This window comes from Balaenoptera physalus, assembly GCF_965194825.1.
Source record: "Balaenoptera physalus genome assembly, chromosome: 9".
NCBI lineage: Eukaryota > Metazoa > Chordata > Mammalia > Artiodactyla > Balaenopteridae > Balaenoptera > Balaenoptera physalus.
This window is the reverse complement of record NC_138888.1, coordinates 48,773,566-48,788,220: the sequence shown is the minus strand read 5'-3', so window position 1 is coordinate 48,788,220 and position 14,655 is coordinate 48,773,566. Positions and strand designations below refer to the sequence as shown.

Sequence of the window (14,655 nt, the reverse complement as noted above, 5' to 3'; positions counted from 1 at the left end):
GCTTCCGCCTGCGCCCGCTTACCTGCCGGGGTCGCTCCGAAGACTCGCACCACCGGCACCTTCTTGACAGGGGCCTGGGTGAGGGGGGATTGGCAGATATCCAGCCCCTGCAGCGGGCTGGCCATGTAGTAGTCGGCAGTCACTATCCTCACTGAAAACATGTTCGCCGCCGCCGCCACTACCTCCTCTTCACTAGAGACCTGGCAGCGGCAGCAGCAGCGGCGGCTCCTTCCGCAGCGGCGGCCCCACAGCCGCGGTGGCGGCGGCGCCCCCTCCCCTCACACTCAGACACGGCGAGCAGCGGCGGCGGGCGGGGCGGTGTGGGCACTGCTGCCGCCGCCTCCTCAGGAGCACCCGGCGAGGGGCGACAGGAGAGAAGCTCTCGCGCTTTCGTCGGTGCTGGTGCTGCTACTGCTGCTGCCGCCACTGCCGCCGCCGCCGCCGGGAATCACACGGGCTCCTCCGTCCCAGGCTGCAGCTCTTGTTGCCATGATGATGATGTCACGGACGCAACCACTGGGGGAGGGAAGAAGGGGGGTTGTGTGTGCGGCGAAGAGAGGGCTGTGAGTAGCTGGGGGAGGGGAAGCGGCGGGAAACGGAGGGAACCGGGCGGGCGCCCCAGCGGGACATCCAGGCGGGGGCCGAGTAGGTGTTTTCTCCCCCGCCCCCGGGCACGCAGCGAGGGCGGAGGCTGCCGGAAAGCTCGGCCAGCGCCGGGCGCGGGGGATCGATGACTCGGCCGGGGGGCACGGCCACCTGGGTGAGGGGCAGCGGAGGGAGGGGGCGGCGGAGCGCCGATGTCATGGATGGGCTCGGAGGGCCTGGCGGGAGGGGGGCGCCAGTGTTCAGGGCCGTTTTGGTGGCTAGGCGGGATTGGCCGGAGCCCCGGTGATCGCGCTCGCCTCGCCGACCGCCATTTCACATCCTGCAGAGAAGGCGGGGGCAGCCGCGGAAACGGCTTTTTACAAGGTAAGAAAACCCGCCCGCAGGGAGGCGAGGCGCAGCTCTCGTGCCGCCGCAGCCTCGCGGGAGGGCGGGCGGCGGACGCAGCCGGCCCTTCTCAGGTAACGCTGCGGCCTCGCGCGTGGCCCAGGGGCGGTGCGAGGGGCGGGGGCGCGCGAGCGCGGGCTTCGACCTATAAAAGAGCCGCCCCGCCGTTTGTTCCCCTACATGCGGCGCGAGCCGGCGCGCCCCCTCTTCCGCGGCTGTTGCGCAGTGTGTGCGCCCGGCTGCTTAATGAGTTTTATTCACTCTCAGCTCTGCTTAGGTTTGCCAGGGCTTGGCAGATGCAGTGCACAGGGATTTCCCACCGCGGTGTCTTTCTCCCGCCCCTTTCCTCCCCTCTCGCCCTAGTATGTCCTTCCTTGGTTTCCTCCTAGGGCCCACAGGCTGTGTCCCGGGCGCGCTCCTGGACATGTAAGGACTTGTCAGTTCCCAGTGACCTCCCTCCTCCCCTTCCTCCCCTCCCTTCCCCGCGGAACGTAGGATTAAGAGCCTTTCGGCGAAATTTTCGGCCGAAGAAAAAGGCCCAAGAAAGTCACCACGTCAGATGTGGACTTCCAGTGTTATTCATTAACAGTTTGTGTAAGGGTTTACTATCCTAAGGCATAAAAGCAAAAGGGGGTGGGGAAAGACCGTTAGACAAAACAACTTTATCCAAAAGCGGGGCTGGGGGAGGGGGGAATAGGGGTGCAGTTGTGAAACGGAGAGCAAAAAAAGGGTAGTAACAGATGCAGCTGGCTTGGCCATTATATTGGAACCGTTGGGTTTTTGTCTCACTTGGTCACTAATATTGGGCATGACCTTGGACAAATAATTTGGTTTCTTCGGGCCTCAGTTTCCTCATCCGTGCAACGAGAGTTTCACTTGAAAATCCATTAGGGTTTCTTCCCAGCAAAAAGATTGAAGCAGTAGAAGGCAGAAACCGTGGTTTCAAGTTTGAAATATGCCACAGAATTAGGACTTTCGACAGTCATTTTCAGTCTACTCAAATTAGAGATCATTCTTTCACACGTGTATTATACAGGTGTTATTTTAATGGTTAGTAGGTTGCCGTATATTTGAAGGGGTGTGAGAGATCCTCATTTGGAACCATTGTGGTTCTTAAAGTAGGAAAATCAAAAGGCCTAGAGGGACAGATCACTGGTCAGCTGTCTATAAATCCCATAACATGTAATGCTAATAAGAGTTTATGTTCCTAGGGATTCGAGACTGATTACCACAGCAAATTAGCCTGCAGTTTTCAACCTGAGAGCATGATTGTAAACATAGGTGGCAAGATTTCTACTAATATACAGGACCTTACCTAATATTTTAAGAGGCAAAATCTAAGTTGATTTTAGTTTTAGAAAACTATAGAAGTGACTTAAAAATAGGACTACCATACTAAATGCGTTTTCTGGTAAACTATTTTGTACAAGCTGAATATCAGATGCACAGTACCAGTGATTCTCACAGTATTTCATGGCACTAGTGTGTTCTTTAAAATTTAATATTTTGGCACTTACTAAATTACATTTTTTGGGGATGGGGCCTGGACCACCCACCTCTGTCATGATTCTTAAGTAATATAAAATCGAGAATCCCTGTACTATATTATAATCAAGTACATCCATAATATTTAAATTATATTATTCCTAACTAGAAAAAGGTAAAAGTATGAGATTCACAGATTAGCTATTTCTAGAAAAGGGTTTCTTTCCTCCTACCTCTTGAATCAACTCATTTACTTTAAAAAAAGGCAGTTGCAACCATCATTCAAATCCTTCTAGAACTCCAAGGAAAGAATGTTCACTCTTGAAGAAAAACATTTGCAGCATGAAATTAGGATATTGTGTCCATTGCATGTAATCAAATTTAAGTTAATGCTCAAACTGAAAACCTGACAATACTCCCCTAATTAATCATTATCAAATGTGTTTTATAATTATATTCTCTTGAGATAAGAAAGAGCTCTGGAGTTTTGAGTCAGAGAATGAAAAATTAAACCATCAGTTACTAGGTAAATGAGTTTGGAAAGGTAACTGTATTTTGGGGGGTTTCTTTTCTCATCTATGAAATGGATAGTAATTCCTGTTTTAACTTTTCAGGGATATGGTAAGGCTTAATCAAATGAGATAATGTATGTGAAAGTATCATAATAAACTTTGACATCCAGAAATTTAACTCATCTGAAAACAGTAAAATCATTTGGAACTGTTATCTACATACAATATGAGAAATGCCAAAATTGAACTCTATACTTAACAAACTTAAAGCATCTCTTTTTGTTATTGCTGTTAATGTTGAGTGACTATTTGCCAGGTGATTTGAGATATAGCGAGAAACAAAACAGACATGGTTCCTGCCCTGAGAGAGTTAATAGTCCAGCCTCATAGAAATATATTTCAGTCATATCAAGTGACATTTTATCATCCCTTCTAGTTCACTAACCTATACTCACCATGTCATGCCTTTAGTAAAAGCCTGCTCAGCGTTCTGTACCAATACTGTTCAATGTCTGTTAGCAATTTATAATCTAGAACAGAAGGCAATGAATACCATAATTTTTTGGCAGATATTATAAGATGGCTTATTCAGCATTTATCCAACCCCCCTTCTAGCTTGCTTTTCTGTACTTTAGAAGCTAGAAAATTAAAAAATACTAGAGTACTGGAATGGATGCGTGGTGTGCTGGTAAATCATTAATAATGGCTGGAGGAGGGGAAAGACCCTGATTTGTAGCATTGACCCATTTTCATGGTGTGAATACTCCCAAGCTACCAAAGGGACTTCACTGAATGGGGAGTTAGTTGGAGAAGATGCTAACAATTATATGTTGGCTTCAGCGTTTCACTACATGTAACCTAGTTTCCAGCAATCAGATGCACCCATTCAAGACATAGATCTGCCTCAGTTGCACTCAGGGAGATGGGATTTTCTGGCAGACACCGTGGTGGAGGTATGGTTCTTCCGGGTAGCTGGGGAGGAGTTCTGGCATCCATTTTGAGAGCCATAGGTGCTGACTGGCAAGTGGTGCTAGGATGGCTTTCTGCTAGAATAGCGGATGTGATGTGGGTGAAGTGTTCTTCCCGGTTTGGTTTTTCCTGGATGTTGTTTCTAGCCGTGTATTATCCAAGCCTGGTTCTCTGGTCCTCTCAGAGATCTATGAGCTAAATACTATCCTTTAATCCCTTTCTGCTTAAACTAGCTCAGTCACAGTCAGCTACACAATTTGTTGAGCCCAGAGCAAAATGAAAAATGAAAGGCCCCTGTTCAAAAAGCAGGAAAAAAGTGCCATTATATGTACTAAAATACAAAGCTTTTTCTTTCTTCCGTCATCTCTCCCTCAACTTGTCATGCTGTTTTTTAATTTGCTTTTTAATGTCATTCTAAGAAAAATTAGAATTTCAATTATTAGAATGAATTTTACCATTTGTCTTTATATTGTGCAGTGCCATTTATAAATGCAAATATAAGAGCATTTAACTCATATATGGAATCACCAAAATGACACAATTCATATTTCGTAGCTTGTACATGCCACGAGGATGTATTTTGTGCTTATCAGAACAGTGTAAATGCAGCACAAAACTAACTCAGCTGTTTTTCTTTCCCTTCTTGATATGCACACATCCTACCAACCTGAGTAAGGAAGGACTGAACAGAAAGGAACTATGGGTTGCCCTGCCTTTCCCCTTCCTTCTGTGTCATCATTTTCAGTGTAAGTGGTCATACAGGGAAGTAACACACACAAGTAAGGCTATGATAGAGTTCTTTGGTCACTTGTATTTCTTAGGATGCCATTACCTTCTTTCTGCAGCTGAAGCAAGTTCTGGTTGAAATGAAAAGCATAGCCTCTTGGAACTGTCAGCGCCTCCACTAAATCAGTCATAGATATAACATGTTTGCCTTGTAGTCACTTTGTAACTCCCTGAGTTCCTGTACGCTTAGGTTCACCAGCATCCTGTGCTTGTGAGGCATTATGCAGACTGTATGCAAACTGGGTAGTAAGCAAGAAGACAAACAGATTGCCTCCCCTGCTTGCAGGTATGATCCATTGTACCACTTCTTTTATAAAACAGACATTCAAACATAAAAGTATTAAGATTTTCAGAATGGTAACTGCAGAGCATTAAAGCAAGCAGTGGGCCCTGTATGACTGCACAGTTTGCATGCCCATGAAGTTGACCCTGAGCTCAGTGTTTCTCAAGGGGGCTTCTCCTGATATTTTGGATGAAACAATTCTTTATTGTGCTGGATATTTAACATCCCTGGCCCCTGGGCACTACATGCCACTGTGATAAAAATGCCCTCATACATTTCTAAGTGCCCCCCAAAGAGGAGTTACTTCTCTCTACTGAACTCCTGTAGTGGACTCCACTGTCTGCAGCTAGGAACCATGATCATTGCAGATCCTGGAAAGGTCATGTGCAGTTTTTGCTATGGATTCTCAAGCAGAGCAAAATACAGAGTTGAGTTAAAAAGATTTCAAAATTCTCATACCTGGGAGAGCAGAATTATGGTGACCTTTTTTCCATTGTCAGAAAAATAATACCACCTACCTTGGTGATGAAACAAACATTTGGGATGAAAGTTTAAAGGGGATCAGTGGGTTTTAGGTGTCACATGCATATAAATGGTAGTTGATCTTTTCTAAGGGAAATTTTTACCCAATCCTTCATACAGTGTCTGGCCTCTATGAAACCATGATGGTAAAGAAACTCATTTCCTCCCAGAAGGGATTTGGAAGACCTAATTAAGTATGGCAAACTCTGGAGGCAATTGCCATCAGCTCTCCTCACTCTCGAAAGACTTCATGCAGGTTTCCCCCAATTTATTCATAGCATCTGTCTGGGTATAAGGTAGACACATAAATATGTACTGCCTGAATGATAAAATATTTTTTGACTAAAAGAATGGGGTTTTATGTCTCTTTTTAAAAGAAACTAAAGGAAAGTCAAATTAATCATTGTGGTGAGAGCTGAATTTCCCTCTGTTCTTATCTTTTTAACCAATTAATCTACTCAGTTACAGGGAGAAGCAAAACTTTGAAAAAACAACTCTCAACTCTTCCACTTCCATAAATTAGCAGTAATAGTTTTAAGGGAGAGACCATTGAGCCTATAAATTAAAGATGATGTTTGAGAAACAAAAAAGAAGCTTTCAGAATAAAGTAATATTAGAATTGATGATTGAGCTTTCCAGGACCCTCATTTAAATTACATGTCCAGAACTGATATTGGGGCATTTCTGATGGATCATGACGAGGCAGGAAGAAACCAAACACACATGGAGGAAGATTAGATTAAGTTCTCAGTTTAAATAATCAAGATTCAAAATCTCAGAAGCAGTGTGTCTGTAGAGCAGCATATCTCAGGCTGGTTTTCCCTGGCCCCAGAGTCCCCACTGCACTTACATATTCACAGCCTAAATCACATTCCAGGAAAACATCCACTAATAATTTTTGTTATTGACAGTGAACTCTCCTGGGTTTTGATCCTAATTTTACATCCCCATTCCAGGGACCAGGAAAGACTATTTACTGTCAGATGTGTAGGTCACAGACCAACACTTATATTTCCTTATTTTCTCAATAAAATGTATTTTTCCAATCTTAAAGGTTTGAAATACATAGGAAAGAAATTATGGAAAACCGTAAAGAAAATATAGGACACTCAATCCCACCCAAAGGCAGTCATGATTAACATTTTAGTCCTTTTTTTCCTCGAAAAATTTTCTATAAATATATTACACAGTGGAAGTAATCCCCTGGTATTTTTCACTTTACATTGTAGCAGAAACATTTCTCATGCAAATTAGAATTTTTCTATAAATTATTCTAATGGATACATAATATGCTGTGCCGTGGACATACAACAGTTTTCCATTTTCCTACTGTTGGCCAATAACAGAATGTTTCAAATTTTACACTGTTATAAATATCCCATCGATTAGCTCCATTTTGGATCCTACTCTTAACTTTGAAGGAACTTACTTTATTGTTCATTATTTGGCAAGAATATCAGTTTCCAGTACATGCCATGTTCTTTCTCTCCAAAGAAGAGAGAATTGTATGTGATATTCTTTCTGCCTGGTTTGCTCTTCCTCTCTCCACCTCTTTTTGCACAGTTAGTTCATTCTTTAAATTTCAGGTTGGGACTTTCCTGGTGGTCCAGTGGTAAAGAATCTGCCTTCCAATGCAGGGAACGTGGGTTTGATCCCTGGTTGGGGAACTATGATCCTACATGCCTCAGGGAAACTAAGCCCATGCACCACAACTACTGAACCCACGCACCTCAACTAGAGAGCCTGTGTGCTGCAAACTACAGAGCCCACGCTCTCTGGAGCCCGGGTGCCACAACTAAAGAGAAGCCTGTGTGCCGCAGCAGAAAGATCCCGCATGCCGCAATGAAGAAAGATCCCGCATGCCACAAAGGCCCGATGCAGCCAAAAATAAAATAATTAATTAATTAATATTTTTTAAAAAGAGAGATCTTTTTAAAATAAATAAATAAATTTCAGGTCAAAGGTCACTTCCTCAGGGAAGCCTTTCCAAGCTATATATTTGATTATGGTTCTCTGTTACACACTCTAATTGTACTATGTTTCTTTTTTTCCAGAGCACTTACCTGTGGTTGCAATAATCCATTCATTTGTGTTTTATTTGATTAATTTCTCTACCTGCCTTGGACTAGAATACTGCAATCATTATCTGAATAAGCAGTGATTATAATGCTGTTATAAACACAGGCCAGTTAACGTGATCTCATTCATATCACTGACAAGATGGGTTAAAGCTTGAGGCTGAAATACAATTAGTCCAAAAATACTTATGTACCAGGTATTATGCTAGGTGCTGGGAATATAGAAGTGAGAATGACAGGCATGATTTCAGCCTTCATGCTAATAGTCTAGTGCAGCGTTTGGCAAACATTTCCTGTGAAGGGACAGATAAATTTTAGGCTTATCAGGCCATATGGTCTCTCTCACAACTACTCAACTTTGCCATTGAAACACAAAAGCAGTCATCAACAATACATATAGGAAAGCGTGTCTGGGTTCCAATAAAACGTTATTTAAAAAACAGGCGGGGGGACTGGGTTTGATCCATGGACTATTGTTTACTGACCCCTGGTCTAGTGGACAAAACAGCCATTAAACAGATCATTTGAGATGACAGATACTTCAAAAGAAAAGGACAGGGTGACATAAAGTCACATGGCAGAGCTATCCAACTTAGTCTAGAGAGAAGAATAAAGACTTTCTTGAAGAATATGACTTTAAGCTAATAGTAAAAGAGGAAGAGGAGTTACCCGGATAAAAGTAAGGGCAACAGGCTTGATGAAGATCTAAAGCATGGAAAGAGCGAGAATAGAAATAAATTCATTCTTAAACATGGCGATTGATACGGAGAGGGAGATGAAATTGTGTAAGGATAGAGTACAGAGTGAAAAGGCAAACTAAGAGTGTTGAAAAAATTTCAGAACCTAGTACTTCCCTAGAGGAAGAGATGCCAGCAGGAAAGACTCAGAAGGAATGATCAGTGAGGTGTAGCAGTAGCAGGACATTTAAGACCTTCCATCTTGTGACCTAAATGGGAAGGAAATCCAGAAAAGAGGGGATATATGTATATGTACAGCTGATTCACTTTGCTGTGCAGTAGAAACTAACACAACATTGTAAAGCAACTATACTCCAATAAAAATTTAAAAATAAAAGGTGAATAGTTTGTATAAAAAGAAAAGACCTTCCATCTTGTGTGTTGGATATGTAAGTTGGGAGATACCAGCCTAAAGGCTGGGAACCTCTGAGAACTGGTACACGTTCTGAAGGACTAGATAGATAGATATAAAAGAATAGACCTGAGGACCGACAAAGTGTGAATGGTAGGGTAGAAAATGAAGAGGTAGTGAAGGAATCAGAAATAATAGGAACACATCACTGGTATATAGTAGGTGCTCAATAATTTTTTGATAAGTGAATGGAAGGATAACAGTATAATGTAAAATCAAAGCACCCAAGAGGGAAAGGGTTTCAGTAACAGGTTGACCTACAGTTTTGCATGCTTAAAAGAGCTATTGCTCAAGGCTAGTTTCCTTGACTATCTGAGAAAGGTTGCGGGTAAGGACTCAGTTACTTTTGATTCCCTAGTGCAGTATAAGCCTGACCTCCAATTCCTTCCTCTAAGGAAAGCTGACCTGGCTCTTTTCTTCCCTGAAGATTTCAATGAGTAGGAATAGGGACCTTCCTGTGTCAGTACATGTTCAAACTAAAAATATAAAATTAGAATAGGAGCAAGATTTTTCATAGATTGCAATGACACAAGGTCAACTGTTTTCTCTTGGTCATTTATATTAAACATGTATTTTATTACTTAATTCTAAACATTTTGTATTGCTGTTTTAACTTTTTATTAACTTCTTGTTGATATCTATAAAGTCCTGTGTTAGATGCTGTGGGTGATTCAAAAAAATGTAAGACATAGCTCTGGGCTAAAGTATTATGTAACTGACAAGTAAATTGTAAGTTTCTTGACATTAGGAATCATATTTGGCATTTCCTATTTTTCCTTGCACAGTATCAGACTTACAGTTGGTACTGCAGAAATAATTTTCCCCTGCCCTCTGCCTTGCACCATTTGGTGACCAAATGGTATCCATAATATAGCCACTTCTGTATGACTTGGACAAAACATGATGCTTTCTGAAGAAGGCAATATTCTGAAGGCATCAGTAACAGTAATTTTAGCTTGTTGAAGGTTGGGGTTCTTTGTGTAAAGGTCAGCCTGTCAGTAAATAGCATGCCACCCTGTTCTTTCAAGATTATAAGAAACCTTTGTATGTGTGTTTTTATACCTAAAGAAGAAGAAAAAAAAAAGGGGGTAGTGGGAAACTGTACCCAGTGGTCTCACCAGATGTTTTCAAACCAGAACTAGGGCAATTGGGTTGTAATTTGTTTTTAAAACATTTATTTTCAGAAATTTTTGAGAGTAGGGAGCTGAGGTTTTTCTTGCCTGAATTAGCAGGTAATTTCATTTTCCATTCGACTTCAGCAGAGAAGACCTCTCCTTAAGATGAAAATGTGAAGCAGAGGTTCTTGCCAAATCTAAAAAGTAGAGCAGGGCTTCCCTGGTGGCGCAGTGGTTAAGAATCTGCCTGCCAATGCAGGGGACACGGGTTCGAGCCCTGGTCTGGGAAGATCCCACATGCCGTGGAGCAACTAAGCCCGGGAGCCACAACTACTGAGCCTGCGCGTCTGGAGCCTGTGCTCTGCAACGGGAGAGACCGCGACAGTGAGAGGCCAGCGCACCGCGATGAAGAGTGGCCCCCGCTCGCCGCAACTGGAGAAAGCCCGCACACAGAAACGAAGACCCAACACAGCCAAAAATAAATAAATAAATAAATTAATTAATTTTAAAAAAAATTAAAAAAATAAAATAAAAAGTAGAGCAAAGATTAGTTTTAAGAAAACTCATAGATAAGGGGGAAGGATACCTTTTTAGAATACACAGTCCCCTGTACTAAGCATATCCAGAGCCTTTGAAGACTTAATTTACTAATGACTGTGACACGTGGCTTACGTCTTCCTCTTTACCTGCATTCCTCCCGTCATCCTGAGTGAATTCATCACTCAAGTAGACAGCTCACCCAGCACCAGCCTCAAAGTTCCTTGATGTGATCTTCAGCCACTCGCTTGTATTGCCACATCCTGGATTTGTCATACACCCAATCTGTTTCACCTCTAACCTCATAAATGCAGACTTGACTTTGTCTGGCCAGAACTTTCATCCTAGCTCAGTTACTCCCAGTACAGCCATTCTCAGTTCCCTGACATCTCATTTCCAGTCCTCTTCCTCACTCCACTGCAGCCTCTCACCCTTCTCAGGTTTCTCTGACTTGGGACCTCCAGTCCATAGACTTCTCTTCTTTCTCCCTATCAGCCTTCTCCTGCCTTCACTTCTTTCATCTCCTGCTGCGTTCTATTTTAAATTACCACTCTCTTGCCAGGAACCACATCTCCTTTGCCCTGTTACCCTGATATCACTTACCTGACAAAACAACAGCTCTAACTGGGTGTCTGCTCCCAGATTGCTGAGTGCACCCAGACAGAAAAAATAGCTGCTGTGCAGATTGGCATTTAACACTGTAAATTCAGGACCACCAACCTCGGCTAGATTATTCTTTATCTATACTGTTGGGAAGAGAAGGTTATCCTTATAATGTATTAGTCTCTACCATCTGAACCTCATACTTCATAAGCCAAGGTATAGTGTTATAAATTCTTTGTATACCCAAAATTAGTATTAGGCTGGATCATTTCAATTATTACCCTCTCTCTGACACTCTAACTTGGCTTTTGTACTTACTTTCCTGTTTTACTTTATGGTTTTGGGTCTAGTCCATCCAATAAGGTAAATTTCTAATGTTTTTAAAATTAATATTTGATCAGTCAAAAAGAACATGTCTTAGACATTATGGAATGAAATGATAATGGAAGGGAAATCATTCCTACACGTAATTACCCTTTTTAGAGGCCTTTGTGAATCCAGGTGGTCTCTAGTTGTCACTCAGGACAGGGGTCTTAGGCTCAGCTCACTTAAGTCATTTCATTCTTGCCTTCCCCAGCTTCCCCTTTCCATCATTTCTGATCCCACAAATTTCTAAAAACACACCCTTTTTTTTCCCCAGAAGTAGCAGGGAAAGCAGTGCTATGTGTATGGGGAGCAGGGATGGGTATGTTTGTACGTATAGTTCATTTATTGAATGGCAGCGTAGCATACTGGTTAAGAGTTCAGGCTCTACGGCCCAATTTCCCTAGTTACCTGCTCTGTGATTTTGGGCAAATTACTTTCTGTACCTCAGTTCTCCCATCTGTAATATACAGATGATAATACTAGTTCCTACCTCACGGTGTGATTGTGCAGATTAAATTACATACTTTAAATGAGTTAATACCTTAGAACTGGTAAGCACTCAGTAACTGTAAGCTATTATTCATAATTTAGAATAAATTATTATTATAATAATTACAGCTTCTCTATTTCCTAAAATACACTTATTCATTAAGAAGAGAATAATGATGAAAGTTAGGAGCTGTTAAAAGTCCATTGATTGGATGTAAAAAGTAGAGTTTCAGAATCGCAAAGGACCCAAGAAATTATTTAGACCATTGGTTCTTAGCCAGTAATATGCATCAGAATCCCTTATGAAATATTGTAAAGTCACAGTTACCCAGGCCCTCCCTTCTCACATCTACCAAGTCAGAAATGTCCACAGGCAGTTCCAATGCATCTTCCTTGCAAGAACCACCGAACTAATTCAAGTCTTTAGATTTTATGATGAGGAAATTGAGACTTAGAATAAATAACTTGCCTAAGACCCCAAGTGTAAGTGGGACCCAGGTAATGTAGCTCCTTGGTAAGTGATCTTCCTACTCTTCTATGTTGCTTGCCAAATATTAATTTTTTTTTATTTACTTATTTATTTTATTTATGGCTGTGTTGGGTCTTCGTTTCTGTGCGAGGGCTTTCTCCAGTTGCGGCAAGCGGGGGCCACTCTTCATCGCGGTGCGCGGGCCTCTCACTATCGCGGCCTCTCTTGTTGCGGAGCACAGGCTCCAGACGCGCAGGCTCAGTAATTGTGGCTCATGGGCCCAGCTGCTCCGCGGCATGTGGGATCTTCCCAGACCAGGGCTCGAACCCGTGTGCCCTGCATTGGCAGGCAGACTCCCAACCACTGCGCCACCAGGGAAGCCCCACCAAATATTAATTTTTAAAGAAATTAATATGGGAGTTTATCCTTCCCTCAGTAATATCAGGAAGAATAATATAGGTTTTAAAAGTATAATTTATTCAGCATTTAATTCAAAATAAAATTTATTTTACAATAAAAATAAATGCAGAGGACTTTTGTAGAGGACTTCATGCAGAGGACTTTTGCATATTTACAGTAGGATTTAAAGTGAATTTTGCTGTGCTTTTCATGTGGACATTAGTTTTTGCCACAATGCTTGATGCTAATTAGTACAAGGAAACACTGTGCATTTTTGCTCCTCAACCCAACCTCACAGATTGACAGGCAAACAAAACAAATGGTTTATAGGGCAAGGTAGGTTGTGGGAATTAAATTCTTCAGAGCTATCAATAATAAAATATGCATTTCTTATAATTAGGATTTTTTTTGTTTTGCATTAAAATTTTTTTTAAAACCTTTGTGAAATATTCTTGGAATTTTCCAGTCTATGAACAGTCAACGTAGGAAAATCAGTGGTTATTAGGTATAGTTTTCTTATTGTAGCTTTACTGATTGGTAGATTGAAAGTCTAAAAAATATAGCAAAAATTTTTTTCTGAATTTTTCTATTTGGTATTGAGTACTATGATACTATATCTCTTAAAATATGTTTTTCTTTATCCATAATATAAAGGAATCAAAAAATACATTAGAACTTGGATGTGAACTTGTGCAAAGGTGTGAAATAAATTAAGATGACAGGGCAGAAGCAAGAAAATGGAGCTCAAATTAAATCTACCCCTCAAAGCAGGCCTGTTTATATTTTCCTATGTTTGCTATTATAAATTTATTTCCATGTATGTGTTTCTTTGCTAGAAATGATAAATAGCTGCCAGCCCAACTTCTGATTCTTAGGCAACTCCATTTTACCAACAAACCATTCATTTTGATTTGCTAAGTGCCATGAAGTCCACTATCCCAGATCCCCATCAACCTGTTTTAAACTGTTGTTGCTTCTACTGTGTCTTTGCCTGATTCCATACCCTTTGCTCTACACTTCATCTCAGGTTTGACCTTTGGATCTTTTTACTTGATGCATGTGTCTGGCCTCCTGGCATTTGACTACAACCTGATCATCTTCGGTTTAGACTCACCTTCTAGTTCCAAGCTACCAAGATTTATACCCCCTGATTCCAGCAGTTCAGGAATTCCCGGCACAGCCACTGGCTGCTATCTAAAGGGGATCTACTTCAAACACTAGCCCTATATTATAAACATCCATCTTTTCATTTGTTCGACAGATTTTACTCATCACTACTATGTGTAAGGCACTAGAGTAGTTTCTGGGAAATACAGAAAATTAATTAGTAGTAGAAATCTCCTTAATGCTCTTAAAATCTGGTAAAACAAATAATACAAGTATATAATGATAGTTTAAGATAGTATATGTTCAACTCTTATGAAGTATTTATACAAACAAGACATTAATTTTAAATAGCTTCAAATAGAAAATCCTTAACCTGGAATTAAGGGGTATGGGGTACAAGAAGACATGACCAAAAGAACCTGGGATGTGATTCATGGATTAAAAAAAGATTAGGCCCAAACAATTATGTCAGCAGGTTCTCCTACCATTCTGAGGGCAGTGAAGAATGAGGTTCCCGTCTGCGTCCCGAGTCAAAGTCACAGAGTTCACAGTTTCTACTGTTACTGTGTCAGAATCCTCTTCAACTGTGCTCATACTCAAATCTGTATAAGAACAGGTTTCAGATTAGGGTTTAAAAAATTATTTCCAAGTATGAACATAAAGTAGCCCACAGAACCCCGCCCCCCCAATTTGTATCTGCCTATAGTATTCTTTATGTGAAACTGCAATGATGCTTCAGGTTTCAAAACTTTTTTTCAAAAGTTTATACCAATTATTTAGAATTAGCTGTAATAAT

At 41.5% G+C, this 14,655-nt stretch overlaps 2 protein-coding genes and 1 long non-coding RNA gene across 31 annotated transcripts in view; 1 reads left to right on the top strand and 2 right to left on the bottom strand.

Annotated features, from left to right (window-relative positions):
- REV3L (REV3 like, DNA directed polymerase zeta catalytic subunit) overlaps positions 1–161 on the bottom strand; it is a gene marked incomplete at its 5' end in the record, with an annotated part of 188,424 nt that extends 188,263 nt beyond the window's left edge. For 6 of the 8 annotated variants that reach the window (XR_014267494.1, XM_082475066.1, XM_082475072.1 and 3 more), the window contains one exon: positions 23–161. Coding sequence is in view for 5 of the 8 variants with exons in the window: in XM_082475066.1 (XP_082331192.1) it covers positions 23–161 (139 nt within the window). The remainder of the gene's footprint in view (positions 1–22) is intronic. The other 2 variants (XM_082475068.1, XM_082475070.1) reach the window with 2 other exon arrangements.
- LOC309667143 (uncharacterized protein) overlaps positions 157–14,655 on the top strand; it is a 58,298-nt gene continuing 43,799 nt past the window's right edge. For 5 of the 21 annotated variants that reach the window (XR_014267532.1, XR_014267533.1, XR_014267536.1 and 2 more), the window contains exon 1: positions 570–969. Coding sequence is in view for 3 of the 21 variants with exons in the window: in XM_082475465.1 (XP_082331591.1) it covers positions 160–563; positions 6,010–6,070 (465 nt within the window). In the remaining 18 variants the exon portion in view is untranslated. The other 16 variants (XR_014267534.1, XR_014267540.1, XR_014267541.1 and 13 more) reach the window with 14 other exon arrangements.
- LOC309667183 overlaps positions 9,648–14,655 on the bottom strand; it is a 238,789-nt gene continuing 233,781 nt past the window's right edge. For both annotated transcript variants that reach the window (XR_014267593.1, XR_014267595.1), the window contains exon 3: positions 9,648–10,086. This is a non-coding gene — a long non-coding RNA (uncharacterized lncRNA). The remainder of the gene's footprint in view (positions 10,087–14,655) is intronic.